At 37.4% G+C, this 15772-nt stretch overlaps 1 protein-coding gene across 1 annotated transcript in view; it reads left to right on the top strand.

Moving 5' to 3' along the window:
- LOC121857293 (SR-related and CTD-associated factor 4-like) overlaps nucleotides 1-15772 on the top strand; it is a 70879-nt gene that overhangs the window by 24794 nt on the left and 30313 nt on the right. Inside the window, 6 exon segments of the mRNA XM_042353282.1 lie at nucleotides 3726-4046; nucleotides 7720-7945; nucleotides 8918-9140; nucleotides 10449-10602; nucleotides 11512-11534; nucleotides 11774-12014. Of these exon segments, the coding sequence (XP_042209216.1) occupies nucleotides 3726-4046; nucleotides 7720-7945; nucleotides 8918-9140; nucleotides 10449-10602; nucleotides 11512-11534; nucleotides 11774-12014 (1188 nt within the window).

The following is a 15772-nucleotide window of genomic DNA, read 5'->3' as shown; positions in this document are numbered from 1 at the left end:
GTGAAGTACAGTACAATAAAGTACAGTACAGTGTAGTACAGTACAATAAAGTACAGTACAGTGTAGTACAGTACAATAAAGTACAGTACAGTGTAGTACAGTACAATAAAGTACAGTACAGTGTAGTACAGTACAATAAAGTACAGTACAGTGTAGTACAGTACAATAAAGTGCAGTAGAGTACAGTGCAATAGAGTACTGTTCTGTACAGTACAGTACAGTATCATACAGTTAAAACTGAACAGTACCATACAGAACAGTACTGTACAGTAATGTACAGTACAGTTCAGTAATTTACAGTAGTACCCCGCTTAACGCGGTCAATTGAACCCACAGGGTACCGCGTTAAGTGAAAACCGCGTTAAGTGAACAACAGAACATATGGGATTAATTCCAATGGAGACTGGCCCGACCCCCAAACTCCACTTTTTGACGACACACAACTATGTTGTAGTAAAAATATTATCTTAACTTTATGATGGTATGCACACACAATTAATAATTAAGAGAAATATCAATAATATTAGGGTTTTTAACACTTGCATTAGTAGAAAAGATGGCTGGGCACACGGGATGGGGGTTGGTTCCGAGGCAGAGGGCAGATTATTGGCCCTCACCTGTATCACGATCAATTGTATCACTATCCACCACAGAGGCTTGCAGGGCCTCTTTGTCAACCCTCAAAGGCCATATAAGTCCATATCCTCACTATAATTATCACTATCACTGACTTCGGGCTGTGGTGGGTGTGGTGAAGAACTCGATAATGTTTTGATGATCACACCTTGAAAGATTGCATTCACGCCGCTTCGCGCCAAGATATGAGTAGATGAACCGCTATGAAAGTTCGGTTCTGGCGAGGCAGCAATCACAGATATGAGAAATCGCTATACAACTGTACAGTACAGTACCATGCAGTACAGTATAGTACAGTAAAGTATAGTACAGTAAATTACAGTAAAGTAAAGTACAGTACAATACAGTACTGTACAGCAGTAGTACAGTACTGTACAGTACAGTGCAGTACAGTACAATAAAGTACAGTGCAGTGCAGTACTGTACTGTTCAGTAGTACTGTACAGTACAGAAAGTACAGTACTGAACAGTTCAGTAAAGTAAAATTCTGTACAGTACAGTGCAATATTATATATTTGAAGGCCATATCACTGTCTGGATGGATGCATAATAGGAGCAAGAGTTTTTGTTTTTTAATTCACAAATGTACTACAGTGTGTGTGTGTGTGTGTATATATATACAGTATATATATATATATATATATATATATATATATATATATATATATATATATATATATATATATATATATATATATATATATATATATATATATATATATATATATATATATATATATATATATATATATATATATATATATATATATATATATATATATATATATATATATATATTGATAAAATTGTTCCAAGTCCTGTCTTCCAAGTAGACTAAGAAATCTGGACAATCACATTCTCTGAGTTGATAAGGTGTTACAGATTCCCCTTATCAAGAGTTCAAGTGATAGTGTAAAATTAGCCTTCAAGCACAGTGCTCAGTGTAAATACTTATGCAAAAACAGTGTTTGTGTTGATAAGTGGCACACCATTCGTGATTTTATATCAACTTCTAGTGCGAACTGACAAAGCCCAAAAAAAGAAGGTTAAATGCCAAATTAAATGCTCTGTTTGACGAGAGTTACTGGACCATATTGAGGATCCAAATTTGTTCATAAACTTATCATCTTATGATCTACAGACAAATGAGAAACTGTTCTTGGTTTTGGTAGGAAGTTTTCTATCACTCAACGGTGCGTTAATCCTGGCTATCATTAAGCAGCAGTTTAATCAACCTGAAAAAGAATAGTCGCCTGATGTTACAATGAAGATATTTCCATAGCTAAAGGTTGTATACATAATGTTTTAAATAAGAAATTTGCTTCAAACATTCCAAAAAGATTTGAAAACAGCCTTGATAAACTTGAAAAGAAATAAGAATATCCATATTACTAAGGCTGATAAGTCTAATGCTATTGTTATCTTGGATAAAAAGTGACTACAATGATAAGATGAATTCATTACTTAGTGATGAAAGCACGTGACAGAGCCATTTAAAGATCCCTGGAAAATATTAATAAGTTATCTAATCTCCAAAATGAAGATGTTATTGAAAAGAACCCCGATCTCACTAAAACAGCTCTCTCAAATCAATCCTAATTTTACCTTATATGTATGGATTGATCAAAACAATACGTTTTAATAATCCATTACGCCCCATCGTGAGTTCTGTGGGTTCTGTTACTACAAATATCCAAGTGGCTGGTAAAGATGCTATCATCCTCTATGAAGCCAAATATTCAATTCCACATATACGTTAATAATAGCAGTGATTTAATTGATAAAACTCAAGAACACACAACGAATCTTGCTAATTAATAAGTTTTGATGTAAATTCACTGTTCACTAGAGTACCTGTGAAAGACTTATCATTTTTAAAGATAAATTACAACTGCTAGATTTAATCATTGAACATGATAATTTTCCTGAAATTGATAGAGTTATGCGTGAACTGACAATGTGTTTAGAGCAAATGGGAAGTTCTATGCTAAATATTTGGGCATCAGCATGGGTAATTGTCTTTCTGCCTTCTAGCCTGTATTTATATGGAGTTTTTTGAGTCTAGATTACTACCTAATATAGTGGGATTTATTCCTCCACAGTATAGATATGTAGATGATAAGTTCTTTTGTCTTTGGCCCAAAACAGTGACCCATTGGAATTTTTTAGACAAGCTTAATAATATTAATTCCTAGTATCACATTCAAAATTGAAAGAGAAATAATGAATCCCTTCCATTTCTTGATATGCTTACTGGCGAGAAATGGCCAAAACTACAAATTTAAGGTATATAGAAGCCCAATACAGGTAGACAGTTTCATTCACTTTTTATCTAATCACCTTGGAGTCTACCAAAATGTCAGTTTTTCTACAGTGTTCCTAAGATGTCTGGCAAGATTTGTGACTCTGAATTTATTGACTTATGAATTGAAACACATTCGCTCTATTGCACACAGAAACTTGCAATCTTCTGTGTTTGTTGGATCGTTGTTTTAAAAGGGCTAAAAATCCTTTTCATTCCTCCCCAAACCAGATGTTCCTACACTTAAGAATATTTTGACTTGCCCTATCGTGAATGAATTTGTCCCGTTAGTTCGTCCTCAAGCTTGGAATATTAATGTTTCTGTTTTTGGCAAGACTCAACCATTACCAATATGTTAATATGAATAGCCTATGTTTGAATATAAATGGAAGTGTTTATTGTATTCCATGTAGCAATGTAATTGTAATTATAGGTCAGACAGGAAAAACTCTGCAGCTCAGAATCAAACAAATAAGTATAATATCAGAACTGCATCTGAAAGCAGTGCCTTGTCTGCTCATGTTAGAATAATAATCACCCCATTGCTTGGGGAAAAAAAAGCTAGAAGTATTCAAATCATCTTGTGTCACAGAAAGACTCTGGTTGAAATAGTTTGATTTTTCATGAATTAAAAATCAATAAAACCTTAGTGATGGTCAGTTCAAAAACTGATAATATGTTACATAAATCATATTATATATATATATATATATATATATATATATATATATATATATATATAATGGATGCCTTTCACTTTTTTATGAGGGAATTCTTTTACTTTCAGAGTAAGGTAATCCGAGTATTGAACTTGTGGCAGAAGAACCAGGTATTTGCAGAAGATGTTATACAGCCTCTGTTTGATTTGGCTGATCCTAACCATCCCATTCAGAAGGAAGTGGGTAACCAGATAGCCCAGAAGGCATCTAAAGCTAAGGTTCAGCAACATCCTGGCCAGGAGCCTCAACAAGGCACCCCAGGATCAGGTGTGGGAGGAGGTGGTGGCAGACATGATGGAAGAGGAGACAGTCAAATGAACAACAATTCAGCTAGCATGCCTCAACAGGTGGATGATGAGTGCAAACTCGTACATTTAGTGAACCAACAGGTAGTTAGTGGTTTGTCTTTCTTCTTTTAACACTGGTTATCTTGGTAGCTTTACTGCTCTTATTGCCATTAGTTATTTGCTCATTTTTTACTGCATTGTTTTGGCTGTTGACTTTTAGATTTAAGTATTATTGAAAATAATTGTGAACTTTGTATAATCCTCCTTTTCCAAAAATCCAATGAGAAAGCATGACAATGAGTATTTTTTAATATCTCTTACTGAGCATATTAATCCAGGCTGTAACCATCACACTCATCTGTAGGTAACTTCTCACTTGTACAGTGAAGCTTCCCCTGGTTTTATTTTAGACCTCACTTAGTGTGAAGTACCTCACCTTCACCCACAGACTGTGTGTAAAGTTCAGGTGTCCCTCAGCTTTTCCCTCACAATAGACCAGGTAATGGTGAAATAGCCAGTGGTTAACCATTAACCTCAAGTATTACTCAACATAATTCCATCTTCACTAATGATGCTTGAAGTACGTCTGGCAACTATCACGCAGGTCGATCTCAGCTGATTTCTCCTTCTCTTGTGATTGGTTGATGATTTTGTTAACTGAGCGACGATTGGCCAACTAACTCCTGACAAGACAAATGAATTTACAGGGTAAACAGAGTTACGGACTGCTTACGGGACTGTAATTAAATTTTGAGTATGAGAAATTTACGGGACTGTAAGGAGTCTGTAAGTTACGGTACTGTATCTCTACTACTATACGTAACTGATGAGGTGTTTTGAGTATGCGGCCCCAGTACAGTACACCCATCTAAGACAACTTCGGTCAGTCACGTGTAATAGGTGCCACCAATGACATCACCTCCCACAGATGGTTATATAGATGCATTCCCACCAGCTACCCCCATCCAAACACTCACTCTCAGTACATCACAGCCACAAACACAAATATGTTGTACAGTATCACAATTCAACACAATGGTATTCAATACAAAGGATTAAAACTCTGCAGTTTATCTTATCATTGTAGGTATCTTATCTACAATGCCTCCTAACAGAAGAGCATCCTGGCTCCCTCTTTCCCTTATCCCACCCCCCAGCTATCTCTAATGGATTGTTCCACCTTTCCCTTCCATGATGTAGGATTTCTACCTTACATATTGCTCTTATACTGTACATCTTCTCCACCTGCATACCTCTCTCTCACAGGTTCACACCACATCATCAAGTCTAGACTCTTTATTCCACCTCTTAATGGTTTATACACCTTGCCTTCTCTGTCATTCCAAGCACCACAACAACTTTGCCAGATGCCACCCTCATGTAACTCAGTTCTCTGGCTTGAATTTTAGAGCCATCTTCGTTTTAGTAACTGCAGTAATCACTTCATATAATGGAATAAAACATGCAGGCTGATTCCACTAAATCAAATACTGTACAGTTATACCTCTGGCAATTAAGTGGATAGGTTCATGAAATCAACTTTGTTATATGAAATATTGTTGTCGGAGTTAGATTTAGTAGGATAGATTCCAGTCCTTCATTAAGCAACTCTGATCTGTTGGAGGAATTTATTATGTTAAGAGAGTAAGAGCATTTGTGGAATGTACGCATAAATTCTCCGATTATTATGTAGATTTTTTTATATACGGTGTTCTATGTACTGTACCTATACTGTATAGGAAAAGCCCTACCTATACTTTACTGTATTGTAAAGGAACTTGAAATATAATAAAATAAAATGTAAAGACGTTTCCAAATGATCGAAGGAAAATATATATTGTACACAGAAACCACTTTGCTGTTGGAACTTACTTATCAAAGGTAAATTATTTAATGTGGAGTAAATGGGAATGGGTTCCAGTCTTTCATTATTCAGTATTTTGTTCACGCCAAACACGAACCAAAACTGTTACAGTAAACAATAAAAAGTATACATGGCACATTATAAAATACAATGGCATATACAGTACAGTATTTTAGGTACAAAAAATACCTTCTTCCACTCTCAAACCACCTTCTGGGTGACACTGAGAGTGGGCAACAGTTTAACCAGTCGGTCAGAGATGTGTGTATCTGCCACACTGTGTGCCGTGACATCACATTGGGGGGATGCAGGCGACTGGGCTGTAATAACCTGAGCCGTTGATGGTCAGCTAATCCACGGAAGCAGGCAGTGACGACCAACCATACAGTTATTATAATAGAAAAATAGTTATTTTGAGCCTAGGTGCTTGCCACGTGCGCATGTTTAAAATGAAATAGGCTTAATTAGCTAAGTCGCCAGACGCACTATGACAAAATGCCCATTGCCTCCTCATGCAGTGATATCCCCGATAGCTGGAATAATTGGTGCAGAGTTGTGCCTGGTCAAAGCATGGTAAAGAGGATGAAGCCTCAACTCAGATGACCATTATCCTGTAGTCACTTTTAAGGAGACAATATAAGATACAGTATCAGACTTTTAGGAAACTTAATATCCAACATATGTTTGTATTTTTACTTTCTTACATAGAAGCTTTTTTCACTTTTCTTTAACAGATTGATATCTTGGCTTTTTTTCTGCTAAGTATTTGGTGGCTGGAAGCAAATGATGTGTTGTGCTATAGTCCTCCCTCCATAATGCCTCAAACAGGTTTTCCTTTTACTTGACTAGAACCAGCATCACTCCAGAGCAGCACATCTTTATCCAGAAATCACTGTGTCACGTTCTCCGTTCTTTCACACACACACACACACATTCATCTGCCTCACAACTATCCGGTCTGTAACAATATTTTGCTTCTCTTTTTCTACACCTGAGGCGATACAATATGTTCAATTATAACACACAACACTTTTTTTTTTACATCAGACTCTACATCAACATTCTTAATGTATAACAGGTAGTTCTGCTATAACGCGATAATTGTGTTCTTGTAAAATATCGTGTTATAGAAAATCGCGTAATAGAAATAACAGGGCTTATGGAGAAAATAGGGTTAGGTGCAGATTACTCGAAATCGAAAAAATTTAGTAGTTAGCCTAACACAAAGGATAGCACAGTCTAAATAAATGTTACATTCATATCTAATAATGAAATCATACAGTAAATTTAACACTTTACCTTGAAAAAATATGAATGTAACTTGATGGGGAGAAGGATTTTGAGGTTGATAACATGAGCTTTCTCAAGTGTTATATCCTTCTTTTACGATAATCACCGAATTCTATCATCAGAACGCTTTTTGGAGATATTCTTCTTTACCATATTCACAGTTAATACCACAAAATTGGAGAAATAGTAAGCCAAAATCGCGATAGCAAACAAGCGTCAAGCGATACAAATATTGTTCCGAATTCATAAATCGCGTTAGAGCAAATTCGCGTTATCAAAACACGCGTTATAGCAGAACTCACTGTATTAGTAAATTTCACCTGTGGACACTGCTGTGTGAGAGTGAAGCATTTTATAATTTTTGCTTACTTTTGGTGATAAAGTATTTGTTCTTGCAGTAGATTTTACTTGCATGCAATACTTTATCAGTTCATATTGTATGGGATGCAGATTGATGTACTGTACAGTTATATTTGACCAGATTCTTCATTTTTCTGTACAGTTATATACAGTATATTAATGATATTGTACTTCCTGTCATTGTGGTGTTGATAGTCTATAATAAAATGATAATCTTTGTGATATAAATCATTATAACTAAAAATAATTGTTTTGAAACAGCACCCTGTGCCAGTAACAAGCGTGTCCAATCAGGTGATGAGTGCCGCAGTCACCAACCTTGATCCAAGCCTCATCCAGCAAATCCAGCAGATTCTCATGAAGCAGCCTACACAAGATGATGGTTCTGGAATGAGTGCAGCTGCTGCTGCAGCAGCAGCAAAGCGTATGGTACCACCAGTCCCTGATGAGGTGAAAGGGCAAGGCATTCCTGGACTCACAAACACAGGTTGGTTTTAGGACCTTTGGGGCCATCAACAAATGACTTGCAAAATCCACTTAACATTCTCACCCAAATTTTGTCTGATTTCATATTAACAACAGTCGTAAATTTTGCCTCCTGATTGATTCCTGCCAACTGTTATAATATCTAAAGCTCTTACCTTAAATTATCATATCCACTTGCATACTGAGGAGTAGTACAGTAACAGATGTGAAGATAAATTATTGCTCGGAGGTAGACGGGAGACTCGGATTATTTTAAGTTTCTCATCAAAAGTGTTGGCATTCATTTTCTTCTTAACCCTTAAGCCCCGGGTTAGGGTGCTGCTGGCATTACACCCCCCCCCCTCCTGCGGGGTGATAAATTGGGGAAAAATCGACTTGACCAAAAATAATAATAATAATAATAATAAAAAAAAGGCAGGAAAATAGGTGGACATTCTGGAACAATACCCAGAGCCTAAGGGTTAATATTACTCTTTTGTACAGCCTCCCTGGAGATTATGTAATGTGTGCACACAAATTTTCCAACCAAAACATTTTATTAAGAAGAATTGTCTGTGGAGGACTTAGTTGAGGAGACAGAGAGGAAGCGGAGCTAGAGTATATTGTTATGAGAGCAGCTCCAGCTGATGAGGAAGAGGCTTGCTGGTGTGTTTATGCTCGCTGGTCAATTGATAAAATGTGTTCTAAACCTGAAGCAAAGTTTACAGTCGCTATCTGTCATGCTAACCTCAGGGCTGGTTACAGAGAGAAAAAGTGCACAAGGCACTCCACCAAAACAGGTTTTCAAGGCCGCGTCTCCTCACATGGCCCCTCTTTGAATTTTTTCTTCCAGCTTTAACTTATTTTGGAAGTTGGCAGTGCACATGTTTTACAAATGTTTAACATGGATGAGAATTTAATAGTTGATAACTTTCACTCTTAGTTGTAAATACAGTAAAACCACCTTTATATTTTTATTACTGTTCCTTTACAGGAGATTATGATGGTCGATCACTTCCATTTCTTGCTGTGGATACATCGCAGCCTCCCCCAGGCTACCTGCCTCCAGGTCCATTCATGGGTGGCATGCCTCCAACTCCCATGGCAGTTCCTCCTCCTGCTCTAGATTACACGCAAGTCCATCCTCCACCAGATAAGCCCAAGAGTCCGCGAGAAGAAGGAGAACACTCGGATGACAGCGATGACGTAAAAGAGATGTAGGTATATGTTATTTTACCCTTATAAGATGTGTCAGGTCAGGACAGTACTGTACTGGGTAAGAAGAGAAGTCGATGGCTAGAGACAGACAACCTACCTGTATACAGTAATAATTGAACCGAGATGAACTTGAGTCCCTTAAGACGCTAGCATCTATGGAAAGCTTTTGAGTGTTAATCATGAGTTTCTACATAGGAATAGCAGACTTAGAGAAACAATGATGTCATGAGTCACTGGTTTCTAATAGATGTTTGATAGTGCAGGGTTGTTGAGTCTGGCCGTTATTGATTGTGTAGTCAAATTAAAACAAATGAAGAGGAAACAATGAAAATTAGTTATTCTCAGCAAAGACATGTACACATGTACAGTAGTTAGAATTACTTTTGAAAAATCTTAACATGTCACTGGTTGACGTCAGACCGGAGGGCCACCTTGTGTGTGCGCTTACATTAACAACCCTAGTTGTATATTGTCTACAACCATTCAATATATATATATATATACATACATACATACATACATACATACACACACAGCTCCTCCCGATTCACTTACGACCACCCGGACATACGACCGCCTCAGTCGTACCAAAATTTTGTCAAATTACTAATATTCGAGTCCCATCGTCAGTGATTGCGCTGTGTACTGACAAAATTTTTGTTTGTAATTCACTTTAAAATGGCTGGCAAGCTTAAAAGTGAGAGTTTTGTGGTGCTGAGAAGAAAAAGAGACACCCATTTTTTATTTTCTATGCATTATTTAAGCATTTTCGATTTACGACCATTTCGACTTACTAACCTGGCTTTTGTCCTTAACCCCGTCGTAAGTCGGGGAGGAGCTGTATATGAATTGGGCAGGGAATGCTGGCAAGAAACCTATCACTAATACCTTCTGTATAATGATGGTGGGCTAGCCAAAATTTACTATTGCCACCATTAAATTTTATACACTAATATAAATTTTGCTCCATGATTGTGTAACTTCCCTGCTTTTGAAAGTTTCCTGGTGCAATTTTAAGACACCTTTTGTTAAATAATGTGCTCTATCCTCACCAGTGATGGATTGTGCTCTGTGGTTGACTTGTTTGTGAATTGTGAATCAATGTACAAAATGACTACCTGTGGTGTAATGATCAGCATACTATACCTGCCTTGCACTCAGGCAGGGTAAAAGTATTGCCATGTTTCTTTATTCCTTTTACATCTGTTTACTCAGCAGTAATTGAGGACCCAGTTTTAATTGATCTGGGACAGGACTTTCTGATTTAAAAAAATTCCTTAATGATTCATATGTTTTCTTATCCCCAGTCATCACGAGGATCGTGATTCTGACAGACGCCGTCGCAGCCGGTCTCGTTCTAGAAGCCGATCACGACGTAGAAGACGTACCCGGTCAAGGTCGCGATCCAGATCCAGATCCAGACATCGAAGGTCACGATCACGTTCCAGGGGTCGTGAGGTCGTCCTCTAGGTCACGCAGGAGGAGGTCAGCTGTTGTGGTGCTTTATGTCTGCATATTTCTGTCTTTCTCTTGTAGCTCTTCCTGACTTGTCTGCCTTTTTCCATATTGTGACATGTACAGTACGGTATGTTGTTACGATTACTCTGCTGCTGTTCCTCATTGTTGTCTTTGTTACCTGTCATTTTGTTCAAGAATCTCTACTCTCCTCATCTGGTAAATCATATCATAAGGCCTGTCTGTGAATGAAAATTTTCTGAAATTAGAGAGTGGTCTCCACAGGAGCCTCTTTCTTTTGGACACATTATGGTTCACCTGTCTCATGCATATTCATAAGCAGTCAGTGCCATCGTTACTGTTTAAAGAAAACTAAAGGTGCAAGTAAATTATTAATCAATGTCTTAAAAAAGCAGATTTTCCAAAGTCTTTTCCTGCTTAACCAAACCTATAGAAAAATCTTGCATCTGAAAGAAGGTTGTTGATGTGGTCGTACAGTATGTTGTTTGAAATTCATATGGTTCCATTATTTTTCATTTAATATACATGAAAAAAATTATTTGCTACTATGACAAACTAAATTACTGTTGGCTCACAGAAACACTTGTCACCCAGTGATAGCAAATTCGTATGTATAGTCTGTTCACTGGAACTTTACAGGCATAGAGCTGTTTGTTAGAGGACAGCTGATTGACTGACAAGAAACACACAAAGGGTCACTCAACATAAATAGAGGAATTACTGTATTTTTTAGAACTCATTTTAAGTGAGAAGTTACAAAACCTTTTATATCTGCACTGTATGATTTTGGTTTCTTAAGTCGACATGCCCCAGGAGCTGCTGCTGTGTGGTGAACTGAGTTATTAATATCCTCTGTATGGATTAGGATACATTTAACTGTTTATTTGCTTGAAGCAAGGATTGCATGTGATACTTGGGTACTCCTAACATTAATGGATGTCTGATTGGATTTGGGTAAGTGAAGTTTGTTTGTCCTATTGTTCTCAAAGTCTTATTGTGTTGGCTATTTTCATTTTACTGCCTGGTGCTTGTGCAACTGAACCTCCTCGTCATATTTTAGTATATTTTTTATTTATATTTTATTTAATTCAGTTAACATTAGTACAAGAGTGTAGGCCGCATTTTGTGACTAAATTATGTCTTCTATTTCAAACAGATCTCGCTCAAGAGAAAGAGACAGAGACAGAGAACGAGACAGAAGAGATCGCGATAGAGACAGAGACCGCTGAGAACGCGACAAAGAGCGGGAGAAAGAGAAACTCGACCCAGAAAAAGAGCGAGTAAGAGAGAAGGAGCGAGAGAAAGAGAAAGAGAGGAAGAAGAGAGGACTACCACCTGTTAAGAAGGAGTATCTCAGTGTTTGTTCCACAACACTTTGGGTCGGCCACTTATCAAAGGTAAGAACTATGCAGTGAAACCTCCATCTAATGAACTATATAGAGAGAGAGGAAAGTCCATTATATCGAGGGTCTGTTAGATGTGAAACCTCCATGTAATGAACTGTATAGAGAGAGAGGAAAGTCCATTATATCGAGGGTCTGTTAGATGTGAAACCTCCATCTAATGAACTGTGTAGAGAGAGAGGAAAGTCCATTATATCGAGGGTCTGTTAGATGTGAAACCTCCATCTAATGAACTGTATAGAGAGAGAGGAAAGTCCATTATATCGAGGGTCTGTTAGATGTGAAACCTCCATCTAATGAACTGTATAGAGATAGAAAAGTCCATTATATCGAGGGTCTGTTAGATGTGAAACCTACTCTAATGAACTATACTATATAGAGAGAGGAAAGTCCATTATATTGAGGGTCTGTTAGGTGTGAAACCTCCAGGATGTCCAGGACGATAGTTCTACATGGGAAAATGACGAAAATAAGACCCTGGTTGTAGCTGTAGTAAAATTAATGTAAAAAAATGAATATATATGTTTTAAGTAATGTTATTTAATGTTAATAAATGGAACAATAGAAGTAGCTAACCACTAATGGTAAAGAAAAAAAAGAGATGGATTAAACACCAATATACGTGAACATTTAGGATACTCCTCATTTATCTTAAGAATATGGACAAAAGATTCATTATTGTTTATTACTGAATATGTATTTGATTGAATTAATCTTTATATATGTGAAATGAACAATGCAATTCATTAATAACACGTAGAATATTAAAACACACACGAGGAGACAAGATGGCATTGTTAGTGGAGTGATGATGGTTCTACATAAGAAACTGAAGAAAATAAGACCCTCGTTGTAGTGTAGTGAACTTAATGTAAAAAAAATGAATAACGTTATGTATGTTTTAAGTAATGTTATTTAATGTTAATAAATGGAACACTAGGAGTAGCTAACCACTAATGGTAAAGAAATAAGCGAGACGATTGGGAACGCCAACGTATGAACTTTGCTGCCACCTTATGAACTGGCCTTTAACCATTGATTCCTTCTGGGTTAATGAGGATGGAACATGTAAAATTATATAGGGTTTTAGTAGCCAAACCCAATTGTCTGTTATCTATTTATTGAGGAACTATCTCATATACAGTTCTAAGTGTATCTCACCAGAACTTAATCGCGGAGGCTCTATTAAGAGCTCTTCTAAATACGTCCGGTTGGTGTGAGGTGTTGAGTGACAATCTGCAAGCAACCGGCTTTTAAATGCTGACCTTAACAGTCTTAGTTCTTATGCCCAAGGAACTTACCCATCACGTGAATTGACCATGTCACTTAATAGCCAGTGGAAAGTTACAGGGGGTGATATGATTATATAAACCTAATGTACTGCCCTGACATTTCTATAGGAACTAAGGGGTAAATACATTGCTCGGTCACCACCTTCCGAGCTTTCACAAGGAATAAACTAGTCTCGTAGAATACATCCTATACATAAACCTAACCTTGTTACAAACATATGTGTAGACACTAAGCTGGGGACTCTGGAACCATAGGTTCATCAACTACTGGGGTCCTAGACTTAAGTGTCTTACGGGCTAGTATAGTATGTACAATGTTCAACTTGGAAGACACTGACTTATAATAACAAAACAAAAATATCACTGCCAGAAATAACACAATAGTGGGAATGGTTAAACGCGGTATTGTAAATCCCTCAGCAAAATAAAATGGCAGATGAACATCTAAATGAGTAAACTGTGACTCTTTCAAGTAAGAAATAACTTTCAACTTTTCTGAGACAGTATTAAGCTCACCAATAGTTAAATTAAGGACTTGAAACAAAGGAATTAAATCTGAAGTAAGATTTAAATTCGAAAATGCTGATGAGAAGGCAAGGTCTTCAACGAACTACAAGTTATCTCACAATAATCCGGAGCCTTATAATAACCTTTCACAACTAACTGTTTACCACCATCATGACACTTTAAAATTACATTAGTTTCATCAGGAAAGAAAAAATATTGCACATTATGCAGATGCGCATGAAACACAGTTTTCCTAGTAATTGGCCTATAACTACATTTTTGTGTTATTAGCGCTGTTTGTTTGACTGCCAGTTCACATATCCCTTTCGCAGCAGGAATAAATGCGAATATATAGGCTGGACATAACGGTAAATGTAAATATGACGATTTACACCATGATAATACCCGAGGATCATCCAATGCTAACAAGGTATATTCTTCATCTATTAGCAGAAGTTCTTTTGGTCTATCCAGAGTATACATTGCATCATTAACATACAAAGGGAAGGGTTCCAAATGCTATGCAATAAATTTATGTTGCCCTCGCATAGGTATGTGGATAAGAATAGCATTGTGCGTGAGAGTCGACTCCAACAGAGGGTAATAATATTTTACTTCATGATCTCTGAAAATTGGAGTTAAATGATAAGTCAACTTATTATTTGTAATGCTTCAAGAGTCTTCACAGGCACAAGCTTTGCATCCACTCGTCCTAACCCTGCATCCACGATGCTGGCGATTAGTTCATTTTTATTAGTAATTATATCTTGAACTGAACTTTCTGCAGCATGCAAATACTCAGAAAAATAAAGGAGCCACTCCAATGTAGGGACTGAATTCATCAACTTAGACGCAGAAATGATCGCTTTAACTTTCGATTCTAAAGCACTAATGGCATGAAAAATTTGAGTAATAACACGATTTTGTTTAGAAACAGCTTGATCGACAATGTTCACGCGGTCTCCTAGATTAGTTACATCCTCGGCAGTCGCCAGCCAAATAGAGTGCTTTGTATAAAGACCCACAAAATTAAACAATCCTCGCTTTCTGTGAGGCATTTTGCAAGATCATCCTGAGACGCTGGAATAGTGTTTCCGACAGCGACGAGAAGCGTGAAGAGGTCTGACGAAGCAGCTGAAGCTCAACAGTTTTGAAACCATCCCGAAATGTTTTGGAGTCGCACGGAGATCATCAGGGCCGTCAAGCTGTCTGCAGTTGAGCTGCAATGGTTTCCATCTGGTGTGGAAGCTTGAGCAGTCCCGGCAACTCATATTTTATGTTCACCACGTCTCAACAATGAGAACGGGCCTGGGGTGCAAATAAGCAAGACCTGGCTTAAGGACAAGGTGGACATGTCCCACAACACAACGGTGCCCCAAAGCAGTAGGAGCAGCACACTGATGATCCAAGCCATTCTGTAAAAGTTTTAATGTATTTTAATATTTGTTTGCAGAACGAAATTTCAAATGATACTCATTAGGTACACTCTGCTTCTGTACTGTTTGAAAAGATGTGTCTATAACATCATTAACATTCTTGGGTAGTAAATCCTTATGGCCCTTTTTGAGACGGTCCGCATGCACTACATCTGCGGTTTGTGCGTTAGGCTTCCAAATTTTAAACTTGTTGCCTGCTTCTTCGGCGATAGTGTGGAATGGACCAGAAAATTTGGCTGGAAGCTTAGAGTTCCTGTCAGGTTCTCTCATCATAACAGCATCGCTTATTTCTAACACGACTGGCTTAGCTTGCTTATGTTGCTTAAAAATCATTTCAGCGTGACGCTGCTAAATGATTCCGTACTTGGCCATGAATATCTGTAAAAACGCTGATCTGTTTTGTCGTGAAATCATAAGACAGACATTTGTCTATGCCATAAACAATATAGTCGGGTGATTTGCCGGTAGAGCTATTACTCGACCCATTAATAGATGCTGCAACTTGTGGTAACCAATC

Source organism: Homarus americanus, unplaced genomic scaffold (genome assembly GCF_018991925.1).
Source record: "Homarus americanus isolate GMGI-L3 unplaced genomic scaffold, GMGI_Hamer_2.0 scaffold20465, whole genome shotgun sequence".
NCBI classification, from domain to species: Eukaryota; Metazoa; Arthropoda; class Malacostraca; order Decapoda; family Nephropidae; genus Homarus; species Homarus americanus.
Note: the sequence above shows the minus strand (reverse complement) of the source record. Positions and strands in the feature narration are given on the sequence as shown.